At 38.7% G+C, this 23,001-nt stretch overlaps 1 protein-coding gene and 1 pseudogene across 1 annotated transcript in view; one reads left to right on the top strand and one right to left on the bottom strand.

Annotated features, from left to right (window-relative positions):
• The window catches only part of LOC145776957 (uncharacterized), an 868,661-nt pseudogene that overhangs the window by 692,491 nt on the left and 153,169 nt on the right, over positions 1-23,001 (top strand).
• LOC145776965 (zinc finger SWIM domain-containing protein 8-like) overlaps positions 14,608-23,001 on the bottom strand; it is a 30,480-nt gene continuing 22,086 nt past the window's right edge. The window contains exons 28-36 of the mRNA XM_082588218.1: positions 22,517-22,633; positions 22,296-22,392; positions 21,936-22,045; positions 21,273-21,443; positions 20,977-21,141; positions 20,550-20,691; positions 17,667-17,785; positions 17,256-17,447; positions 14,608-16,529 (exon numbers count right to left, since the gene is read on the bottom strand). Of these exons, the coding sequence (XP_082444344.1) occupies positions 16,452-16,529; positions 17,256-17,447; positions 17,667-17,785; positions 20,550-20,691; positions 20,977-21,141; positions 21,273-21,443; positions 21,936-22,045; positions 22,296-22,392; positions 22,517-22,633 (1,191 nt within the window). The 3' untranslated portion in view covers positions 14,608-16,451. The remainder of the gene's footprint in view (positions 16,530-17,255; positions 17,448-17,666; positions 17,786-20,549; positions 20,692-20,976; positions 21,142-21,272; positions 21,444-21,935; positions 22,046-22,295; positions 22,393-22,516; positions 22,634-23,001) is intronic.

The following is a 23,001-nucleotide window of genomic DNA, read 5'->3' as shown; positions in this document are numbered from 1 at the left end:
ACCATACACTATTAAAAGAAATATTCTTACAGTATGATATACCATGTGTGTTGCTGTCCAATGTTACCCCAAAATTTGTGTCCAATTGTGCCCCACACGACAACATCGATTTAAAGTTGGGCAGGGACAACTTGCTCTAAAAGCCAGGTCAAAGCAAAGGTAATGAAAAGATACTTTACTGTAACCCAGAAAAAGAAATTAAATATTTTAATTTTTAGTTACATTCTGCAGACTTTTTCAGATTTTGTAAATTTTTTGGCAACTGTCTGAAAAAAAAAACTTTCTAACATTAATATTTTAACGTCTTGTTTGTTATAGGTAGCTAATTGAGTTTTAACCTCACCAGGCTTAGAAAAACAAAGACAATTTGATACAGAAAATTTCAGTCAAACTGATTGACGCTTACTAACTATCTGATTGAACGTCTTTTATTAACCTTTTCTTATTTTGACTGCTTTCCCAAGGCAACAAAAAGCTTTTATATCATCACGAGTCAGGAAAACGTACAATTTTTATAGAAAGTTTCAGTCAGACCTTAACGATGCTGTTGTGTTGAAAATGAATTCTTAGTTCCGCCCGTGAACCAGGGGCGGATCCAGGTATTAACGTTAGGGGGGGCAGTGTCATTGACATTCAGGCAAGTGATTAACCCGCCACAAACAACAATGGGGGTCTCCCCTAGAAAATTTAGATCGAATTTGATGCGTTCTGAGAGCATTTCGAACACAATTATAAGAAATTCTACAACTTAAAAAACCTTCAACAATGCTGAAGTTTCACGCAATTTAAAAATTGACTTTGGAAAAATAATAACAGGTAGTTCTGTCTTCCCAATATTGATATAGACATTGAGGTTGTTATAGACTTACTGTATAACTTCGAGGTTTTATTCCTCTGACAAGTTTTGAATTGTTACAACTTACAAAGAGCAATGAGGAAAGATTATGCATAGCCTACATTCCACATAATGAGCAACAAAAGTGGGGGCCAGGCAAGCCCGCAACCAGGGGGGGGGCATTGGGGGCATTTGCCCCCCCGAAATTTTTTGAAAAAATTTTAAGCGTTCTATGCAGTATAAAATGTACTATGAATAGACGTACGTCGTACACTTACAGCCATACTGTAGTGTAGAGTGTAGACTATCGAAAGCGAAAGTAGGCTACGCTGGTTGGAAGCCATGCTAACGACTTTGTTCGATAAATTAGGCTGGCATCCTCATTATCTGCATCGATGAAAGGGTACGTTAATGGTGTGCAGGCACATGTAAAAAGACAGTACCCTACTGCTGTGTACTGTATATGCACTGTGCTTCACACGTATTGAATCTGGTTGTTTGTAAGGCTTCCAGTGTAGCTGCCATATCTAATTGCGTGAGCACAATTAAAGACATCACCACATTTGTTAGAGGTTCAGCAAAGCGCATGAAAGCATTGCAACGGAGCAGTGAATCCATTTCGGGTGCATGTAGGAGTAAGTCACTCACACGCCTGTGTGAAACCAAACCAGGTGGGTGGATCGTTCTACCATCCCTAGTGGATCGTCACAAGAATGTCACAAAATTTGTGGAAATGTTTCCTGTCGTGCTTGACACACTTGAAGGAATGACAGAGTGGTCAGATACAACTTTTGCTCCCAAGGCACCGCAATATTTATGTGCTATGCTCTCTCCAAAATTTGTTGTATCTCTTTGTGTGTGCGCCAGATTTTCAAGATTACTTTTGCCGATTTCTAAAATTCTTCAATCTCCAAATATGGACCTCACACAGTGTGCAAAGGAAATTAGCGGAGTTCAAGCAGTTGTATTTGATTGCAGAGAAAATGCAGTTGCTGATTTCAAAACAATATATTCTAAGGCCCAAGAGCTGCTTCTAGATGCAATAACAATACCTAGGAAAGCTGGTCGCCAATCAATGAGAGAAAACTACGAGACAAATGATCCGGAAGATTTCTATCGTCAATCTGTATAGGCTACATACCGTATGTAGATGGCCTTCTACAAGAATTGCAAGGAAGATTTCATGAGCATTTTAAAACAGCTGCCCAAATTCAACTCATTGTGCCTAGAAATGTCGCTTCAACGAGGTAGCCTATAGTGATATTGACAATACAGTACAATTTTACAAAGGAGACATTGACTGCGAAGCCATGATAGATGAACTTGCCAGGTGGAAAATTAAGTGGGAACGAATTCTTGAAAGTGAAAGGCCAGCAAGTGCGATTGATGCGGTGTCAGCAATAGAATCCCAAAAAGAGTTTTATCCAAACATTTACAAACTCTTGATAATTTTGGCTACACTTCCAGTCACAACTGCTTCTGCAGAAAGAACATTTAGCTGTCTACGACGCTTGAAAAGTTACCTTAGAAGCACTATGGGGCAGGACAGGCTTTCTGGACTAGCTCTCATGCAAATCCATCGTAGCCTACTCAGGGCCGGATTTAGCTGATGGGGGGCCCGGGGCACTTTTAGATCGGGGGCCCCCGTGCAAAAAATTTTTTTGCGCCTATGGCGCGAAAAACCGTCTCTACGTCTACAGTAGCATCAGTCCAGTACTGCACAGCATTTTGCAGAAACTTTAAAGGCCAAAAGGCAAAAAATAACACAAAATCACATTTTTTTCCACATAGAGGCGCCCTTCAAAAGTCGGGGGGCCCGGGGCAACTGCCCCCCCCTAAATCCGGGCCTGAGCCTACTTAAATTCCAAGCGCGGAAGTGGTGTTAAACGAACTTGCCAAATCAAGTAGAAAGTTACACATTATGCTCTAAATTAAAATGTCATTTTGCATTTGCAAAGTCAACTTCTTTGGGCCTACAAACATAAAAACTTGTTGAGCCAACAAAATGTTTCAGGATTGTAATTTGTAATTACCGTGTTGAGTTTATTCATATGTATCTGTTTGTTTATGTTGATGTAAATATATGTTATTGATTAATTTATGACTCCAGTCGTGCCAATGCAGTTCGTAGCCTACAGATGTTGTATTTTATTTGTAATCGACTGAACACATTACTGTATTATCGTAATTTTCTTCCTTGGGTAATCATAGCTAAATGAGAAAGGGTTACAAAGGCTAGTTTCCTTTAATGCTGTACTAAACAAAAACGTGATTGACATAAGTTATGACCACTGAACCGTAACATGGTAGTGCCACACACTCTATCAATGGGCGTGGACATTAACATAACAATGTCACAATGCATTATTTTAATGTTTGTTCTTTGATAAAAATTAAATGCCCTCCCCGAAAATATTTGCTGGTTGCGGGCCTGGGGCCAGGTCAAACCACTGGGTTATGCTCCACCCCCCGTAGAATCGCTACAATAGGCTAGGTATCGATTGTAAATTTTTATTTTGGACCAGCGAAACACTACAATTTGTACATTAAAACTATAGAATGGCAGTTAAATGGCGACTATAACACATAGTTAAATGACTACCAAAAGATATAGTCCTCCTTAAAACGTGTCATGCACGGTCGCTGCACCAGACAAAGAAAGAAACTAACAATAACAGAAACAACTATTTTTGTGGACTTCACAAATAAAACGAAAATAAAAAGCTACTTTGCCGGTACGGGTAATACTAATAGACTGTGTCGTACCTTTGACTACTAGTCTACAACACAAAGTCAAGTTTGCGGTTTCTATTGTTGGCAAATCGATTTATCACGGGAGTCTGTGTCAATTAAAATGTCCTGATGCTGGTATAGTAAGGCCAATCCATTCAATCTTTTCTCGCCGATGTGTTCTTCAGCCAGGTTTTCAACGACCGAAGAGATGAAAAGCTTCTTTCGGCTGATGCTACGCTGACTGGCAAGATTAACAGAAGAGAGTGTACGATTGTGTACACATCTTCATCACACTATTGTAAAGCTTCTTTCGCAGTTATCGGTAAGACTGCAGCAGTCGCCGGAACAGTTATATTTGCCCACTTCTCCTTCCATAGTTGGATCTCTGAACATAGACCAGATTCCGCTGATTTCACACTATAACTTATATATGACGTAACAAGCCGTTGTAAGCATTACATATGACTTTTGTCAATGCTATCGGGTCGATACCGGTACTTGAGCAATTCTGTGGGAGCAATGATGTTAGTTAAGTGACAAGATGCAAAAAAGTCTCATTGAAAAAAATTGAGCTTTGCTGTTTCTAGATGCAATTTCAAGGTAGAATTCCAATGGTTTTAGTTCCCCGTCTGACCGCCAAAGTTGCCAATAACCTGCTCTGTCAACCAACTTATCTAGGCTAATGGATTTATTTATCGCTATGCTCTACAGTGCCGGCAAAAAGTTTAGAAACTTTTTAAATTTTAGTAATTTCGTTCGGTAATTAGACTCTGAAACGAAATAATAGCCTCATACTATGTTATTATTATAGCCTACCCTAGCCTAACCTAATCTTTGAACATGGCGAAAGACTTATTCAGCATTAGTTTCGACATGTTGTTTTCCAAATCGTATATATATAGATGAAGAATAAAGCTACTTTCTTAGGTTTTAGGGGGGGCGATCGCCCCCCTCTGGATCCGCCCCTGCCGTGAACGCACACCCATAGATGAGAAGTATAAAACAAATGAAAACTTTAATGTACAAACGATACCATACCACCCAGTATATCGTGGACGCGTGAAAATAGCAAGACAGTCCGACCCTCGTGTCGTTATCTTCTATCGTTGATCACGGTCTTTCTGTAAACGAAAAGACCTTGGCTACTAACATGAAATAATTGCGCTTAGAATTGCGTTATTATAAGCAAGTTCAAATCAAAACAATCTAGGATATATAAGAATCAAAGGACTTTACAAAACGGCAACATATCTACAAATCAACGTTGGTTCAACGTCAAGTCGACAAAATGTAAGATTTTGCTGACGCTTAAATAAACGACCAAACGAAATGGCGTTCACAAACAACAGCGCAATGGGCATTACGTAGCTGGTTTAGCATCAAAACAAACCAGTCAGTTGAGGTCATTTGCCTAAAAAACTCCATTTGTGGTACAAATTATCAACGGGGGTATCAATCAGGGGGAACATTCTCTTTAAATTCTCGAAACAAAGGAGATAATTTGTTTTCCTTGCTATGACTCGAAGTTACTTAGACATCACCTTCCGATTTTGAAACTAAAAAACAATGATGTAATAAGGGTGCGAACAGTGAACGTAACAGATGCGGTAGCCAAAATGTAACAAAGCAGGCCACCACTCCAGGGAGCTGGCCAGGGCCGGATTAACCATTAGGCTAATAAGGCTATAGCCTTAGGCCCTGGAAAAATTCGGCCCTCAATTTTTGTAAGGCTGATAGTGGTACAGATCCAGTAGGCTACCAGTGCAGTAGGCCTACAGTTTTTGCTTAAAAACGAATGACTGAGTTGAGTCAATACATATGAAGAGCCCATTTCCAAATCCGCGTAGGCGCCACTTTTACCGAAATTGAGTTTAAAGCAGGGCTTTTCAACCTAGGGGTAGCGACAGGCCAGGATTTAAGGGGGGGGGGGCAGAGGGTGAAGGTGCCCCGGCCCCCCGACTTTTAAAGGGGCCCCCCTGCGCGGAAAAAAATGTGATTTTGTGTTGTTTTTTTTTTCTTTCAGCCTTTGACGTTTCTGCAAAATGCTGTGCAGTGCTGGATTAATGCTACTGTAGACGCAGAAGTGGTTTTTCACGCCGTAGGCGCAAAAAAAATTTTTGCACGGGGCCCCCCCGATCTAAAAGTGCCCCGGCCCCCCCATCAGCTAAATCCGGCCCTGGGTAGCAAGCCGTTTTTCGGAGGTTCGCGAAGTGCTTGAAATTCCAATGTATTGTTTTCAATTCTTTTTTGCTAGAAAAGATTAAAAACTGTGTTTTTTCCGCAATCGCCCATTCCTCTACTTGAGGTTATTATGTCGCTTAAGCTTTCAGAATTCAGACGTTGCAAAAGCTTTAAGTATAAGAAAGCATTCGATATTTTTCACCAAGTTCTTGTACCGTAGGCTACGTTGTTTTGTGCAGACTAAAGTAAACCAGTAACAACGCTATGGTAAAAAAGCAAAATTATGTAGATTCCTATGCAAAATATAGATTTCTCAGTATCGTTTTCAATGGCATTGAAAAAAATTAGTGTCGGCTATTTTGTTTGAAAGTTCTTGCAGCAACAGGTGCACGCATTGACAAACGTAATAGTTGAAAATATGCAGCACCAATCATCTCACTGAAATTGATTTAAATAAATCCATAAAAGATTGCAATAAATTCAGCTGGTGAAAGTGCGAAAACGTAGATTATTCTCATTATTTTTCTCCTATTATCTTGCTAAGCTTCATAGAAAATGGAAATAACAATCGAAGGAAATGTAATAAAAGCCGTGATAACATTGCAAAAAAACGTTTTTCGTTTCGGAAGTTTACGTTAGAACAGCAAAACTAAACATAGCCTAACTGGATGTTGGCATGAATCAAATTTGATTAAATTTTGCATTAAATTTGGTTTGTTGAATACTTTTATGGGGGGGGGGGAGGGCGAGACTATATTGATTGCTCTGAGGGGGTTGCGGTGTAAAAAAAGTTGAAAACCCTTGGTTTAGAGCGTCATTAACTCTAGTAAAGTATTACCATAGGCACCCATACTATCCATTTATTTTTTTCCAAAATCTTTTCCATCTGCTTCAAATTTGACAATAAAAATTGTGTTTGTTTCCAAAACCAATTTTGCGCTATCATTAGCCATTTTTCTGTTATACTTATGTTATTTTGCTGTAAATAATTTCAATTTTTCATGTATGTATTTTTATTACTTTTTGTAGCTTGGTTTGCAAAATTAGGCCCTTCTCCAGTAAACAGCCTTAGGCCTACAGTACCCGTAATTCGGCCCTGGCTATGGCTATCATATTCCTTGCTAGATTTTTATTCATCCCTTTTGCATTGTAGATAACACTCGTTGTAACCACATTCTATGTCTTCGCCCCAATGATAGATTAATTTGAAGATCAAAAAATATCCCATGTTAGAAAAAAATTCTAAATCTGTCTAATTTTACGTCAATTTCTATACTTAGAGCTTAGAGCAATTTCTATACTTATACTTACGTCATTTCTATACTTAGAGCTTTAAGTGCCTGTATCATCATCATCATTAAGTTCCTTCCTCTCGTCGAGGGTTGGAGGAAATGAGACGCCAAGTTTCTCTGTTGTGAGATTTTTTTACTGCAGTTTTGTAAATAAGTCCTGACCAGATAGTCTTCAATATCATTAGTCCAAATTCTTGGTGGTCTGCCCCTATTTCGTTTGCCGTTCATTTTTCCTTCTAGTAGTTGTCTTTGAATAGAATTATTGCGAATCATGTGACCAAAATATTTCAATTTTCTTGATTTAATTGTTTGTAGAATTTCCATGTTGGTTTGTATTCTAGGTAGTACACCTTTGTTTGTGATTTTATCCTTCCATGAAATTTTAAGCATTCTTCCATAAATCCACATTTTAAATGCCTCAAGTCGTTTAACCATTTGTGATGACAGTGTCCATGTTTCTGCATTGTAAAGTGACGTAGCCTAGTCCATATGTAGCATTTCATAATTCGTTTTCGAGTGTTGATGTTAATTTTGCGTGTTGTTAATGTCTTTTTCATTTTTACGAAGTTGTTTCTTGCTATTTTTATTCGTCTCAATATTTCCGCATCGCATCTGCCATTTTCAGTTATTGTGTGTCCCAGATAGGTAAAGCTTTTGACTTGATCGACCAGCATTCCATCAATAGTAATATTTACACTTGGTACATTTTCTTTTCTTGTAATAATCATCGTTTTCGTCTTGTTTGTGTTGATTTTCATGTTATATTCCTTTCCAATATTGTTCACTTTTTCTATTATTGTTTGGAGAGCTTCTGCTGATTCCGCCAATAAAACAGTATCGTCTGCATACCGTAGGTTGGATATATTCATACCTCCAATGCTGATACCCTCCATTCCATCAATCTGTCTGAAAATCATTTCAGTATACAGGTTGAATAGACATGGAGATAGTATACATCCCTGGCGAACTCAACGTTTTATATCCATTGCACCAGATAAACCATCTTCCATCTGAATAAACGCCTTTTGCGTCCAATACAGATTAGCTATCAGTCGCAGCCTGTATAGTAAGCCTGTATAGATAAGCGAAAACAATGGCTCGAAAATCCAGTTTGATGTATATCCAACCAGAGGTATGGAATCGTAGCCTGCTCTAAAAATTCCTGATTGCGACTCCGCAAGTTGAATAGACTCCCATTCTTGAAACGCCAAAATATCCTTTCGATACGAACTCCACTCTTCCTCCATGCCCTATACCGGGACGCAGGAGCGTAGACACAGGGATGCTTTGGCTGGTAGTCGTCTTCCGAAAATAATTTTTTTAAAGCTAAGTAAATGATTCTTTGCAATAGATTGAGTTTCACTGCAGCATGATCGTTGTTCGCTTCACAAGTGTACTGTAGGTACAAACGACCTGTTTTAGCCTGATGCTGCGGTTTGCTGTGGTAGTGATAAAATCATTCTTTATTTAGCGGATAATTCTACAGTATTAGGCCTTAGCAGTTAGCCGACACGAAGCAGTTTGCTAACATATTTTGCTCTTTATCTATTTCGGAAGCTTCACATTGTTGAAATATTGCTACATTTTTTTAATTTGTTTGGTTAAGCGCAATCGCCCTCGAGCTAAGGTTTGCTTAATATAAAGCTTAGCCTAGACCAGGGGTCATCAAACTACGGCCCGCGAATTGATTTCATCCGGCCCACCACGTGCTGCGGAAATAACAGCTGCACTACAACAGTACTGTTAAGGAAAAAAGTTATCAAACTTTTGTAAAGGACTGACGTTGCTGTTTATCATTAGGCCACCACAAATGGGGACAGCCTGGGCCAAATTTGGAAAAATGTAATGTTTTTTCAAGAGCACGATGCCCTGTAATGTATCACAGCAGGAAAAAACTTTTCCAGCAATCTTTCGATTTTCATCACAACTTTGCTATTCCACCGCTGACTTTGTTATTTATTGTGCTCAATTAAGTTAATAGAGATTCTAAATAGTTGTATATCTTTTCGCAATTTGCATCCGGCCCGCAGCTGTTAATCTCGCAGCAATCCGGCCCTCAGAGAAAAAAGTTTGGTGACCCCTGGCCTAGACCGAAACTTTCCATGTGATAATTGCCGAAATTTTGCGCTTATAAAAATTCGAAGCAGAAAAAGTTTTAAGCAACGGCTTGGACGTTGAGTTAACGAAGACCTGATTGAAGCGATTATTTACTAAGCACTTGGTAGGCTACGCACGGAAGCAGATGTTGTAGTGTGAAGTTTATGTAAGCGTAGGCCGCAGTAGCCTATGTATCTATTGCTCAAGTATTAAAATATCATGCAGGTAATTTATCTGATTTTAAACTTGGCTTCAAAATGCCTTAATCAACTATAGCCTAAAAGTTGGCAATGTGGTCAGTGTCTCTTGACGGTAGCCTAATCTATAAAAACCAAAAAAGAACACCCGAAAAAATCGACCGTAGTAAATATCTCCCAAAAAAATTATTTTTACTAAATATTTTCAATTTTTCATCGAAGGAAATCTTTACAAGAGGGATTTTACAGTACACGGAGCGATTTTATCACGATGGCCTTTTTTTCAGATGGATAATTATAGGTCACTTACATTTTCTTTTGACTAGGCTACATTATTTTTTGTTTATAAAGAGTACTATATTTTTTTTCTTCGAGGTTAAATTCCATATCTCAAAACTGCACTGCAAACCTTGCTCTGTCAAACACCGACAGATCGTCATCGGATGGAAATTGTATTTCACATTCTATTTTCTACCAAAATAGCATTTTCGACCTGCAAAAGAAGAAACTTGGGGAACTTTTCAGTTCTTGAAAAGCGATTAACAGAATATAAATGCGTCTAAAACCCTCTCAAGCAAGTGGAATGATCCCAAATACAACCACAAGTGTTCTTGAAGTACATGCGCAACAATTGCAATCTATTGTATTTTCCTGTATCTGGGCTGTAGTTCTGTTTTACATTCTCGTGGCAGTGATCTACTCTGCCGTGAAAAAAAGAAGAAAATGTGCTTTTCGTGACGGTAAGTCAATATACTAATCAGAGTAGCCTAACTCGATATCTTTTCTTCGAGTCGAGTATGCTAACTCCGAAAAAAGATGGAATGATTGCAGGCTGCAGTAATGATTTAAATTTTAAAAGATGCAATCGTAGCCTATCAAGCCTGAGGTGTAACAACATATTGGATTGTAGACAAATACAAATCTCACATTTTTGCTGTAACACGTTTAAGCTACTTTTATGTGAACCACGTCTAGAGCTTCAGTATAACTTTACAAAGTTTTCGTTGGAGCAAGGTCGTATGAGCCAGGGGGCTGTTATTCACCCAGTTGTCAATAAAGCCACGAATTCGGGTAAACTGAGTAACTTATTTGGACAAAGGGTGCCAAAAACATGGTCAAATTACTTAGTTAGAAATGATGCAAATTGCACAAAATAGGTGGGTAAAGGTTGGAACATGTTGATATGTTGATTTAAGCAATTACAAAGTATATGAAATTATCTTAATTTTGAGTTATCCTTGCACGATACGGCCCAAATTAACGTGATGTAGTTGCCACCACACCAATGACACCCTCACCCAAATGTATCATGCTCATTAGAGCAACTATAAATTATTAAATTTTTAAATCTAGTCACTCCGTTTATGCTCTGCCCAAAGCCACAAGATGTGGTTGCTTATTTCATTAAACATATATAAACTACATATAATTCAAATCTTATGCTGTATTATTGTTTGACAGCTGCGGAACGAATATAATAAAATATGGGTTCGTTAATTGTTTGTATTTTACAAGTTCACATCAGGTTATTAGTATTTGTAACCACAAAAATGCCAAGATTGAGCTCTCTAAGAAACTTTACGATAATTGCCTCTACCCAGTGATCGATTTCGAGTAATGGGTAGTACCAAATTTAAGTCATAAGTAGAGTAGACAACCGGAAACAGACATTGCCGTCGGCTGCAGCGTGGGTCAGGTGTACGTCGGAAGGCGTACACCGATGCATAGCGCTCAAGTCCGCTTTCCCGCAATGCAGGATAAAGATAAACAAACAAACAAAAACAAGCTTTCTCAGTCCGAGGATAAAGATCAATCAATCAATATGACAATGCATTTGCTCAGAATAGCTGTAAAAAAGGTTTAAAAACGTTGGGTACAATGTGTTTGCCCTACTAAATACCTTGGTAGCTACAGCTGGTTAGGCTATTATCCTAGCTACGTGCTAACTAGGATAAGAAATATGTAGGACAGTGTATAGAATTTCTTAGAAATAAAAAAACAAATAGCTTATGTCATATTTTAGACATAGTTTTATTCTAACAGCTAACAAAAAGAAAATCGGTCAATTTAGAATTGAAACAAGTAAACGACCGTACCTTCCAAATGGCGACCACTAACGTAAAAACAAGCGGCATAACTTATAAGATCTTAGAAACCGCAGTAAAACTTTACTTTAAAAAATATGATAAAGCTTTGGTAGAGAGTTTGCTTTTTTGAACCATAGACAAGTAAAACAAAGTAACCTTAGCAGATTTATCATAATGTATTACATACCAAACAAAATATCTACGGGTAACATAATGACTCCAACGTTGTTGTGCGTGTGTCCTCATCAGGAATTAAATCTGCAATATACATAAAATGAAAAATCTTAAGATAAATAAGATGAATCTGTTTCCCCACCGTATAATTTACTCGTAATCATTCTTGTATCATTTGTTCAGTTTGTGCTTTTCAGTCCAGAGTGTCGTTACAGTTATAGTGCAAAGTCAAATTTATCTTACTATTTTTCATTTTATGTAGCCTATATTGCAGATTTAATTCCTGATGAGGACACACGAAGCCTACGTGTCGAAAAACGTTTGAGTCATTGTGTTAGATATTTTGTTTTGTACATAATAGCCTACATTATGTTAAACCCTCTAAAGTTACTTTGTTTCACTTCAAAAATACTCGCACAAAAGTTTGGGAACAACTCAGACAGCAAATCAACCGTTTTTTACGTTTCATTGTAAAAAACAGTTGATTTTCTGTGTGAGAATACGTTACCACTACTTATGCCTTTGTGATTCTTGCTACAATCCCCTAACTACAATCTAGACTTCAAAATTTCATGTAAGGGATCGTTGTCTTATCTGGTAAGTGGTAAGCATTTTACATAGACTATTGATATTCAAAGGGTGGAAGATCTGGGAAATAATGACTCTCACCGCAACAACTGCATTGCTGGGCTTTATGTTGGTGGAAATACCACTCGTGCAACAGCAGAGCCGTCCTTTCTGCGAAATTTATGATCGAATAACTACTGTTCTCACAGTAGTTGTGTTCGGAAGCGTATATTTCTTTTTGTGGCTTCGAGTCTACTCCGCATTCTACCGACATTCCCTGATTCTCGCAGTAACTGGCAAAAAAATACGGTTTCTTTGTAAACTTGCTTGCGTCATGTGGTTCTTGATGGTTGTGGTCAATTCTTATTCCTTTCTCAGCGCCACAGCTTATGACACCACAACATTAGGCTGCATAAAAGTACCTGACGAAAAGCACACGTTAGTTAAGTGGGGATTACTGGTTGCTTCGACTGTGATATTTCAAGCCACATTATTGAGCTTACTTGTTTATCCGTTGGTTTTGCACAGGAAAAATATGCTGCATGTTGGTTTTGACTCTTCGTCTGTGATGCCAGTGATACGACGAGCATTTGTAACTGCAGTAATTTGTGTTGTTTCTGACGCCTTGAACGTTGTTTATGCTCTTGTAAATGAAGAGCCGATTACTTACGTACGACATACTGTATACGGCTGCAATCTAATCATCAATCTTGTTGCTTTGATTTGTTCAAGAGCAGATTGGAAGGAAAAAGTTTTTCCGTTTCGCTTTATTTGCTTTAAAAAACCTCCCATGAATCCTGAGCGAACATGTTCAATTTATTCTACTCCTAATGTGAATGCATTCCGGGCAAACTCTTAGTGAACTACGCACATCCGAGTGACTTAGCCATATAATAGCCCAAGTGGAGATCTATTTATTGATGATGCAGTTTTGTTTGACGTTAACACTCCTTTTGTTGTTATTCAAACAGAAATAAGGTATCTAATAAATTTACTGTTTCAAGCAACTTATGCAGATCGATGATGTTTTAAGCATGGCATTTTGGTGATTTTATGTCAGGACTTCTTTTATACTTGACAGGACTTTTTATACTGCAACCTAATTCCAGAAAATAAATCTGTATGCTATTCTTTGATGGGTTATCCACAGTCTACACTTTACCATATTACTTATACCGTACAGTATACTATTGACTTATTATTTTGTGACCTCAAAATTACAAGAAAAACAATAGGTTGGAGTTGGATACCTTAACATATTAACGTCAGTTACAAAACTATAGACAAGGTTTACAAGATAAAGCAATATAAATTACAAGATATAAGATAAATATAACAATATATATATATATATAACAATACAAGATAAATTCTTTTATCTTGTTTACAAGGTGGACGTTAATATGTTAAGGTATTTAACCTATTTTTTTCTTAAATTTTTGACGCATAAGTATCTGCGTTACGTGGATCCCTTACAAACTTTACGTTTATTTAAAGTTAAATGTGTCAAACCCCTGTTTTAATTAATTCAAAATTACAACTTGTGATCTCATTAGAGATCGCGTCCCATTACGTATTGCTCCATAAACTCTTTCGCGGCACACTTAAAATCATTTTTGTGATTTGTATTTAATAAAAGACTTTGTGCTGGTTTTATTAAAACGAATTGCTGTTTATTTGGTTGAACAGTCCTCAAAAACAACTATTAAAAGTTTTGTATTAGATTCAATCGTTTTTATTTTCCCCCATCACAGCGAAAACAATAAGCTATACGTCAACACAGCAGAGATCTAGAAAAGGTAGAAGCGACAAAACGACAACTGGTTGAGGCGAGCAATTAGTAAGCTCGGACCAATCTTCGCTACATAGTTTTTCTCGTAAGCATGCAATCAGTTAAGCGGTAGAGCAAGAAATGGCATAACAACCTGATGAATAAACCTTGTAAGAACGAAACATGAATTAGTGGTGCGATACTGAAGCCAAGCCTCATGAGCAAAACACGTGTCTATCGCTGTCAACTGCCTAAAAACAGATTGAAACTTCTTGTATCGCCGCTAACCGATGGGCGTACCGGGTAAAGTATTTGAAAAATCAGACAAAACAAGTGAATCACTCCACTGTGGCAAAGCTGTTTCCAATCATGCAAATGAGGCTCGTCCGTGATGCGTAGCTTCTGGCGTTAATTTTTATGTTGGCACTTAAAAAATCCTGTTGTCAGACAATTTGAATGTCATTAGTGTTGAACTTTACATTAATATAAATCCTGTACGAAGCCGAAAAGCCGGAAGCAATATCGCTCTGATCAGACTCAGTCAGTCTGAATTAATGCTGACACAACCAAGCGGTCAGTAAATAACAACTTCAATGCGGTTTCGTGTTTCGAAGTGATTTTCTCCATTCTACGGATCAAGTCTTTTTTTCGGGTCAAATATATCTCAAGAAAATACACTGTAGTCCCTGTTTATTAAAATAGAAAAGATCAAAAACACGTTGCGGTACACAGAGTTGACAGGACATGGAAAACCCAAAGACTCAGAGAAAGCCAGCACAGTCGAATATTCATCATGAGGTAGTGATTGCCATAAACAGCAAAACTTAATCGAAAAAATAGTTTTGTTTTGGAACGCCGAAGGGCGAGCAATACATAAAGTTGAGAAGGTTTAAAATTTGGCATTTATAATCGTCATCAGAAGTTGAATTCTTTGTCGGAAAAGGTAAGACGGTATTTCAAAACATTTTCACCAAAAAAGCGATCGAAAAGCCGTGCAAAATTTAACATAAAAATACAAAAATTGTCTTGTTTAGAAACAAATCACAGATCATTGTTGAGGACTTGAAATTTAGTTAATGTAAAAATCTTAAACGTTTTTGCAAGCAGGTTTTTGTTGAGGGCCAGCATAACTGGGAACTATTGTTCAACGTTGTTATGACAATATCTGTAAACGTAAAATCAGCGTAAAGTGTTGGTTGCTTCTCGATTAGTCGAGGCATGCAAAGTGTTCAGACATCGATGGATTGAAAAATGTTTGTGGAATTCAGACTTTCGTTTCAACCACAGCAACACGAAATACGACAAAATAACGTCATCTAGACGCAAAAATTCATAAGCAAATGACAAAACAATGCAATACGCACACAGCAACAAACGCAGAGAGATTTTCTATTTTCTTATGATGTTGTTTTCATGCTACGCTTCATTGATGACATCACAGCCGTTTACCAGACAGCAAATCAGCCGTTTTTTACATTGATTGAACGTCTGCAGACGTTGAACCAATGTAAAAACGGTTGATTTGTTCTCTGGGTTATGGTAAATTTAGCACAAGGCGATGCGGAAAACAAGCATCGCAGTTACACTGTGAAAATTTATTGGAAAAATTGTCTCCAACAATGACAGCTGAAGGACAAAATTGCACCTCCAAATCAGCGTCCATTTGATATGAGAGGTTTTACGTTGATATTCTGTTAATTAACATAACACAAAATTTTCTATGTTTTTAAACAAAACACAAAATCGCAATAACACTCAAAAATTAAGCTAAATTGCCTAGAATGAAATCAAATGAAAAGAAAACGAGTCCAATGCTCAAGTGATCGATTTGATCTGCAGACGCAAAGTCGATTACAAAACATCAACAAAAGCCAGAAGTATAGGAAAGACAACGCAACCCAAACAGCAAATCAGTCCTCTTTGCGTCTGCAAAAGTTGAATCGATGTATAATGGGCTGGTTTGCTGAACGGGAGGTTCAAATCAAGGACAAAGAACAATCTAACAACATTGCGGCGAATCTGTAAATAATTGATGCAAATCGAGAAGTAACAAACTAATAAAACGTTAAAGTTGCACGGCCCAGACAAAAAAGTCTGTCATTTTCACATAGATTCAACATTGATGCAGACGTCCGCAGACGTTGAATCAATGTAAAAATGACGGATTTTTCTATCAGGCGAGTGACAAGGGAAAAAGTTGAGAAACCAAGCATGACTTAATCTTAAACCATTCAATGAGAGATGAGTTCTTTTTTCTACGTGAGAAAAGTTGTTTCCGAATCAATGGAAGTGTCCACAACGAACAATGCACTGGCATTTATACCCAGACAGCAAAATCCGTCATTTTTACATTGATTCAACGTCTGCAGATGGATTTTGCTGTCTGGGTGCTGAGAAAGGAGTTAACACAAAGAAATGTTCTAATTCCCAATATGGTTCGTAGCAAGCATAGTACCTAAATTTGAAATAGACGAGTCTACCTGAAACATTTTCTAAACGCATAGACGCCTCGCCGTGTCAAATGTGAACCCCGGAGTTTAATTTCTGCCACAATTCTTTAGTGCAAGCCTTTGATCGTCTAATGCTCTGCAAGACCTGTAAAACACAGCAAAATTGTTATCCGTGATTTTGAGATCAGTATTAAACGGTAAAACGAAGTATCGAGATGGGACTTTAATTAAAAAGTAGTAACATTAGTTAGGCTGTGTTTTCACAAGCGGTGTGGTACAGTAGATACTGAAAAGTTTGAGTGTTTATCAGGATAATTAACTTTTCTAACATCTTTTCTAGCTAAACTATCACAAGATGTACAAAGTGACAATATGTTTTTATTCCCTCGTTTCGTCAATCAGACACGACTGACTACCTGGTTTAGGTCCCTGAAGAAGTCAGTCGTGTCTAGTTGACAAAACGTCGGAATAAAAACAGATTGTCCCTTCATACATCTTGTGATAGTTTAGCATAATTTGCACCAGTAGAACGTATCATGTTATTTAACTAAATGCCTGGTGAACAGCCTCATTCCATTTTTAGCATCTTTTCTAGCTGTTGTTGCAAAAGAGGTTACGTACTGAGTACAAAAATAAACAAATTACCTCACATGAACTCATGTGTTCTACTATAACGTTGTCCCAGCAGGCAATATCCGTTCTTGTTACATTGTTTAAGCGTCTACAGACGTTGAATTAATGTAAAGAGGAATTTTACGAGCTGGGATAGGCTGTCAAGTAATTTTTCTGAACGTGGTCGTCTTTCGTCACGTCATGCATCGACGCCTTTCGTCACGTCACGCACCAGTGAACTGATGTCAATCGAACTTACATCGTTGAACTGAAGGACCCCGCCAGGGGTCAAGCCGTAGGCAGCGCGGGTCGTGTGGACAAGTCCGACAAACTCCTCGTGGTCGGATGGATGATGGAGATGGTAGAGCCTGTTGTAGATGAAGTTGATGTACATTTGTATGCACTTGGTCATGATGGGAAGGACGAAGCTGGTCCGCAAATTAGTGCAAACCTGAAAGGATAAAATAAAAATAATTAGGAAAATGTTTTTTTTTTGTAAAAGCTGCATACTTCAGCGCTTTACAAGGCAGATGGTTCAGTGAAAACGTATGAAGACGCAAATGAATCCATTTCAAGGACTTCTTTCTCCAACAGAACGTTTGCAAATGTTCAAATAATGATAAAAAAAAGACTGATTTCCTGTTTGGGAAGGAATACAACTGTCTCTCACCGGTTGCTTATTCTGCTTCGATAGAAACTTGGCCGAGTCGACAGCAATGTCTTGCAGGACGTAAGGCGATGATATCCCGCCGATAGCTGCCAAGCAAAACTGCTGCACGTACTGAACACCTGGAAATGAAAGAGTTTCTGTTATCTCACTATGCTTACAACGCAGCGTTGACGTCACTGCAAAACAATGCTTTAAAAATTTGCCTTTTTTGTCGTATCCAGGCTTACGCCCGTTGGTTGAAGATTTTGATTAAGTGGACGGGCAAGGAAGCTAACCTCGTGTCCGCCCTCATGCATGCCTTTCAGGGTCCTGCCTAAGATACAGCTCCATTAGGGTGTTTCATTTTTTCACCATTTTTGAAATTCAAAATGCCTGGGGTCCCATCTGGTGGTATTTGGGGAAAAAAGTTCACACCCAAATTTTTTCAATTATGACGTCATTTTGAGGTGGTTCACAAGGTTTGACATTTTTGGGCCTCAGAATCTCCAAATTTGGCTGTATGTCCGGAACCACTCATCATAGATCGACAAAATTAGTGTCAAAATGTGCAGAAGGGTCGGTTTCCTATACCTGATGTAGAGAATATTAAGGTTTACCTTCTTCAGAAAAAAAGTTATTTAAAAAAAACTAGTTTTAGGCAAAATTATCGGCTTTTTTACGTAACTGCAAGCCTTAATGTATTTGTATTTCTGGCGCTTATGCTTTTTAGCTAAAGTATCAACATGCTACTAACTTCTAACCTTTTAAATTCAGTTTCTGCTTTTCTGATATCCTCGCACAACAATATTGTTAAGCTTGTAATTTAAGCCTTTTCACAAATTGTTAAGCTTTTCGATGTTGCACAAATAAGCACGCAAATCAGAGAGGGCAAGTTGGGTAGGATCATCTCTAATTTTATCATTTATCAGTCCTTTCACAGTTCCAATTCTTCTTTCCGTCGAACGATTGTGGTTCTCAATAGATTTCCAGAAAACCGGTTTGACATTGACCATCGAAATACAGGGCTTCCATACTCTTTCGTGCGAAAAGTTGATTCAAACGAGTAGTCCGGTCTGTAAGCAACGAGCGCACATCCACTACCTCCGGCAACGAGCTAGAAACATTAACTGCTGCTGCTGCTGTGTATGGTGCAACTTCAGCGTGCACACTCAACGCAACATTTTTCCATGAAAGCCACTGGGATGCATGACCCAAGAAATACTTCATGACGGACTCAGTGATATCAGGCTCAATTTCAGAATATAAGCTAAGCAGATCGCGTTGAATAAGGGTAAGAAAGGCACGTTCGGGGACTTTTGGGTGCAAATGTATCATGACGATGATGCAGCTATTTGATCATTTCCAAGAACCGATCTCATAAGATCTGACTGCTGGCGTACCGAAGTCATCCTACGATCAGCCTTACAGCAAGTACACAACTTCTATCATTTATTGAAAAAGAATGTACTTTCTTGTACATTTTCCCCCAACAGCTGGTTTCAGAAGCTCATATTCTTTATCATCTTCCCAATTTATATCCCCATCAGAGTCGCTGTCGCTACTGTGTAGATATCTAACTGCTTCATTTTCATTTCTCTGTTTCGAACATAGTAGTGCCGATGCTTTGACAGATTGTATGCCAGAAGTGCTCGTTTGTTTAACTTCACTGCTCGTTTCCCACCTCCTTTTATGATTTTCCCGTTCCAAAGCCTTTTCTATATGGTTGACATCTATGCCACCGATAAACATTTTTCGATCTTTTCGTTGATCTTTCAAGAAAGCGATTTCTTTCTCCTGGACTCGGTTTTCGAGTTCACAGCTCCAAGAGAGTTTCTTTTGAAAAACAACCGGATTTTCGGAGATCGAACGCTTGCATGCACAATGCACATATATCGAACAAGTTATATAACCATTCTTGATTAACCTTATTACCTCTGTGTTTCATTTCCTTCCTTCTTGCTGTATTGAACTTCTCTAGCACGTCTTTTAACTTCGCTTCAACTCTCTGTTTGCTAAGCACTGAAAGACCATCTTTGTTCCATATGCCAACTACATCTTTCAGCAGTTCATCTTTCAAATCTTTGAAATTGGATATTTTCTTCAAAAACTTAGGATTAGTTTCGGCTACTTTCTTCTTCAAGTAAAAATAGTGACTGACTATATCTCAATTAAGGGGAAGCACATTTCTCTCCATTTCCTTGAAGTTTTGCATCGACTTACGAATATTTGATGTTAATACCATAATGACACTTAATCAAAATCTAAATCAACAGTTACATTATAATAGTAATACCTTCAATTATTGCCGTTTCATCTCTTGCAAAACGAACAAGGACTATTACTACGCAATGGCAGCTTCCAAGAGTAGAAAAATATAAAAAAACTTTTTATCTTGATCACCTGATTTCTGTTCATCAGGAGAAAATAGACCGAAAATCAGATTTTTTTTAAATAATCTTTTTTTGTGATGCAGATAGACCGTAATATTCTCTACATCAGGTATAGGAAACCGACCCTTCTGCGCATTTTAACACTAATTTTGTCGATCTATGATGAGTGGTTCCGGAGATACGGCCAAATTTGGAGATTCTGAGGCCTAAAAATTTCAAACCTTGTGGACCATCTCAAAATGACGTCATAATTGAAAAAAATTTCGTGTGTAAACTTTTCACCCCAAATACCACTAGATGAGACCCCAGGCAATTTGAATTTTAAAAATGGTGAATAAATGAAACACCCTAAGATCCATGCTCTGCAGCGGTGTCGAACCGACGTCCCTTCGAGCGTCGAGCCAGGGCTGCCACCATTAGCTCGGCAGCCGACAGTAAATTCGCGCTAGATTTCGATTCTAGCAAAGCTTCTGTCGCGTTTGGTCAAAGCAATGTAACTTCGTCAAAAACTCACCAAGTTTCATGGAGAGGTTCAGAATCCACTTCACATTGCTGGCATACGGAGGGTTGCTCGTGTATTTGTTGTTAGGTCGGTCCTCGGTGCGTTTCGTGAGGAGGTCAAGAGCCAACATTCCAACGCGGAACGAGTTTAGGAGCTGCAGAGAGTGAACGCAAATGCTATTCATTCCATTTAAACGCGATTGTAGTTTTGTAAACATTTGAAGATACTTCAGATATTAAGATGAACGCCTAAAACAATCTTCCACTATTAGTTCGCCTCAAAGCAGTGATTCGTGTCCTGGGTACAGCCAAGAACAGCAAAACCGGTCATTTGTACATTAATTCTACGTCTTACAAGTTTATTACGTAATTATCAAGTCACGAAGGCCATAGCGTTAAAATATAATTATGGACAATCCCAAAATGGACTGGTTTTGTACCTGAACAGACAAAGGAGCGACTGGCATGGCCATGGTCGGTATGACAGGCAGAGGGGGTGGCCCATTCTGGTGGGGATGCAACGTAACAAGGTGGGGGTCTGGTACGAAGGTTCCATGGGTGGGGTGGTACTGCAATGTGTGGAGATTCGAAGCCGGCATCGGAACCTGAGAACAAGAACAACGTAAACGCATTATAAAAAAAGGATACGTCATAAGCACGTCATATCAAGGAATAAGTTACAATCACGTCACGACAAGGGATACGTCATAAGCACGTCATAACTAAGCTTTCTCACCAAATTGATCCCGGGGACCGGGTTGAGCTGGACGGCGGCATACTGGTGCATCTGCTGCATCCCTGGAGTGACACCGGTCATTTGATGGCCACGAAGTTGCTGATCCAGGAGTGCGGGACTGAATCCATGGAACACGGGAGTGGTGTGGCACTGCATCGGCAGACGCGGATCCTTTATCAAAGGAGATTAAAAAATTTAAAAGCAAAATTTTGTAACGATTTGTGATTGCTATATGGGTTCAGTAATTTCGGTTAGTAGGTAGCAGTAGTTTCGTAGGGCGCTTGCATACGTGAAGCTCGTTGTCTTTAAGCCAGTTGTTGAAAGTATTTTCGCATTGAAGAACTGTGTTGTAACCACCGGAAGTGCAGTACATGAACAGTCAAATGATCAAATGTTTGCCAGCTTTTTTGCAATTTGGATAAATTGGTGTAATTTGATGAACCAATCGGTGAAAAGTGGCAGTGGTTCGGGCATGATGGAATGAAATTCTATTGTAGCTGACCTATTCCTTTCTATTAAATGTCGAAAACCTAAGAAGATATAGCGTTGGTTTAGTTCTCCCCATCATAGGGTTGATTTTTGTCCAATATTCCTTCAAGTCATGATTTAGATCATAGGTTAAAGTTGTAAGAAAACGTTGTATTGGCGTTAGAAGGCACGTACTTGTATGGTCAGCATTCCAGCAGGTAACATGATCGTCCCAACAGAAGCAGGTATGCTTGGACTGCTCATGCTGTGTGCGGTGGTTGGTTGAGAGACAGACACCAACGAACCTGTGAAAATACACCATCATTACTGACAAAGAGTTGTTTAAAAAATCTTCAGAGCTCACAAAATCGTCCTTTCTTTACAAATAAAATCGGATTTTGCTCGCTGGGTTGGCTGTAAACCACAGTCGCAACATCAACGCGAGTAAAAGCGTTAGTTTGAATGTGTCTTAATCAAGAAATAAACAAAGTTGACTACAAAGCAAAGTTGTCGATTTTCAAATACTAGGTATATAGCAGTTAACAGCGTTCGTACCTGAAGCAGGTACTGGTCCAGGAAAAGGAGGTGCAGGCGAGGAAACTTCTGGAACACCAACACGCTTTACGGGGTCCTTGTCGCCAGATTCGTTCGCCTGAAATAAAAAGCATAAATTCAACTACGCATCTAGACTCTCCTCCTGCTAAATTGAATTCATAACGCGCAGCGAATTTAAACATGCTTCTAAATGTGATTTTTAAAGTGTACATGAGACATGCCTTCCGATGCATCCATTCCCACTGTCTTGCAACATCAAATAGAACCTCAGGATAAACTCCTCCTCCTCTTCCTGCCTGCTCCACGGCATAACAAGCCTTCTCCAGCATTGGAACTCCCTGTAAATGATCACATCAAGCATAAATTGTTAACATGAATGAGTGGCTGTTGTAATAGCGGGCGACGGATAAAATGTTACGATGTGGCTTGGGCACAGGGCCCGATTAACCATGAGGCACACGAGGCACAGGCCTCAGGCCCCCTGGCTTTGGGGGCCCCCAATTTTTTTACCTTAGTACTGTAGGCGTCAATACTTTTATAGGTTTCAAGCAGTGCCATGTAAAGGGGGCCCGGACCTCGGGCCCACCATCTCAGGGGCCCACAAATAATAGATTTTTGTGTTTCAGTAAAGTTTTTTTTGAGTTGCTAAAGTTCACTGCATGTACTTGTCCATTAAGAAGATGACTTAGGCCCTTATTATACTAAA

The sequence above is a fragment of the Aplidium turbinatum genome, chromosome 9 (assembly GCF_918807975.1).
Source record: "Aplidium turbinatum chromosome 9, kaAplTurb1.1, whole genome shotgun sequence".
NCBI lineage: Eukaryota > Metazoa > Chordata > Ascidiacea > Aplousobranchia > Polyclinidae > Aplidium > Aplidium turbinatum.
This window is presented reverse-complemented; position numbering and strand designations above follow the sequence as displayed.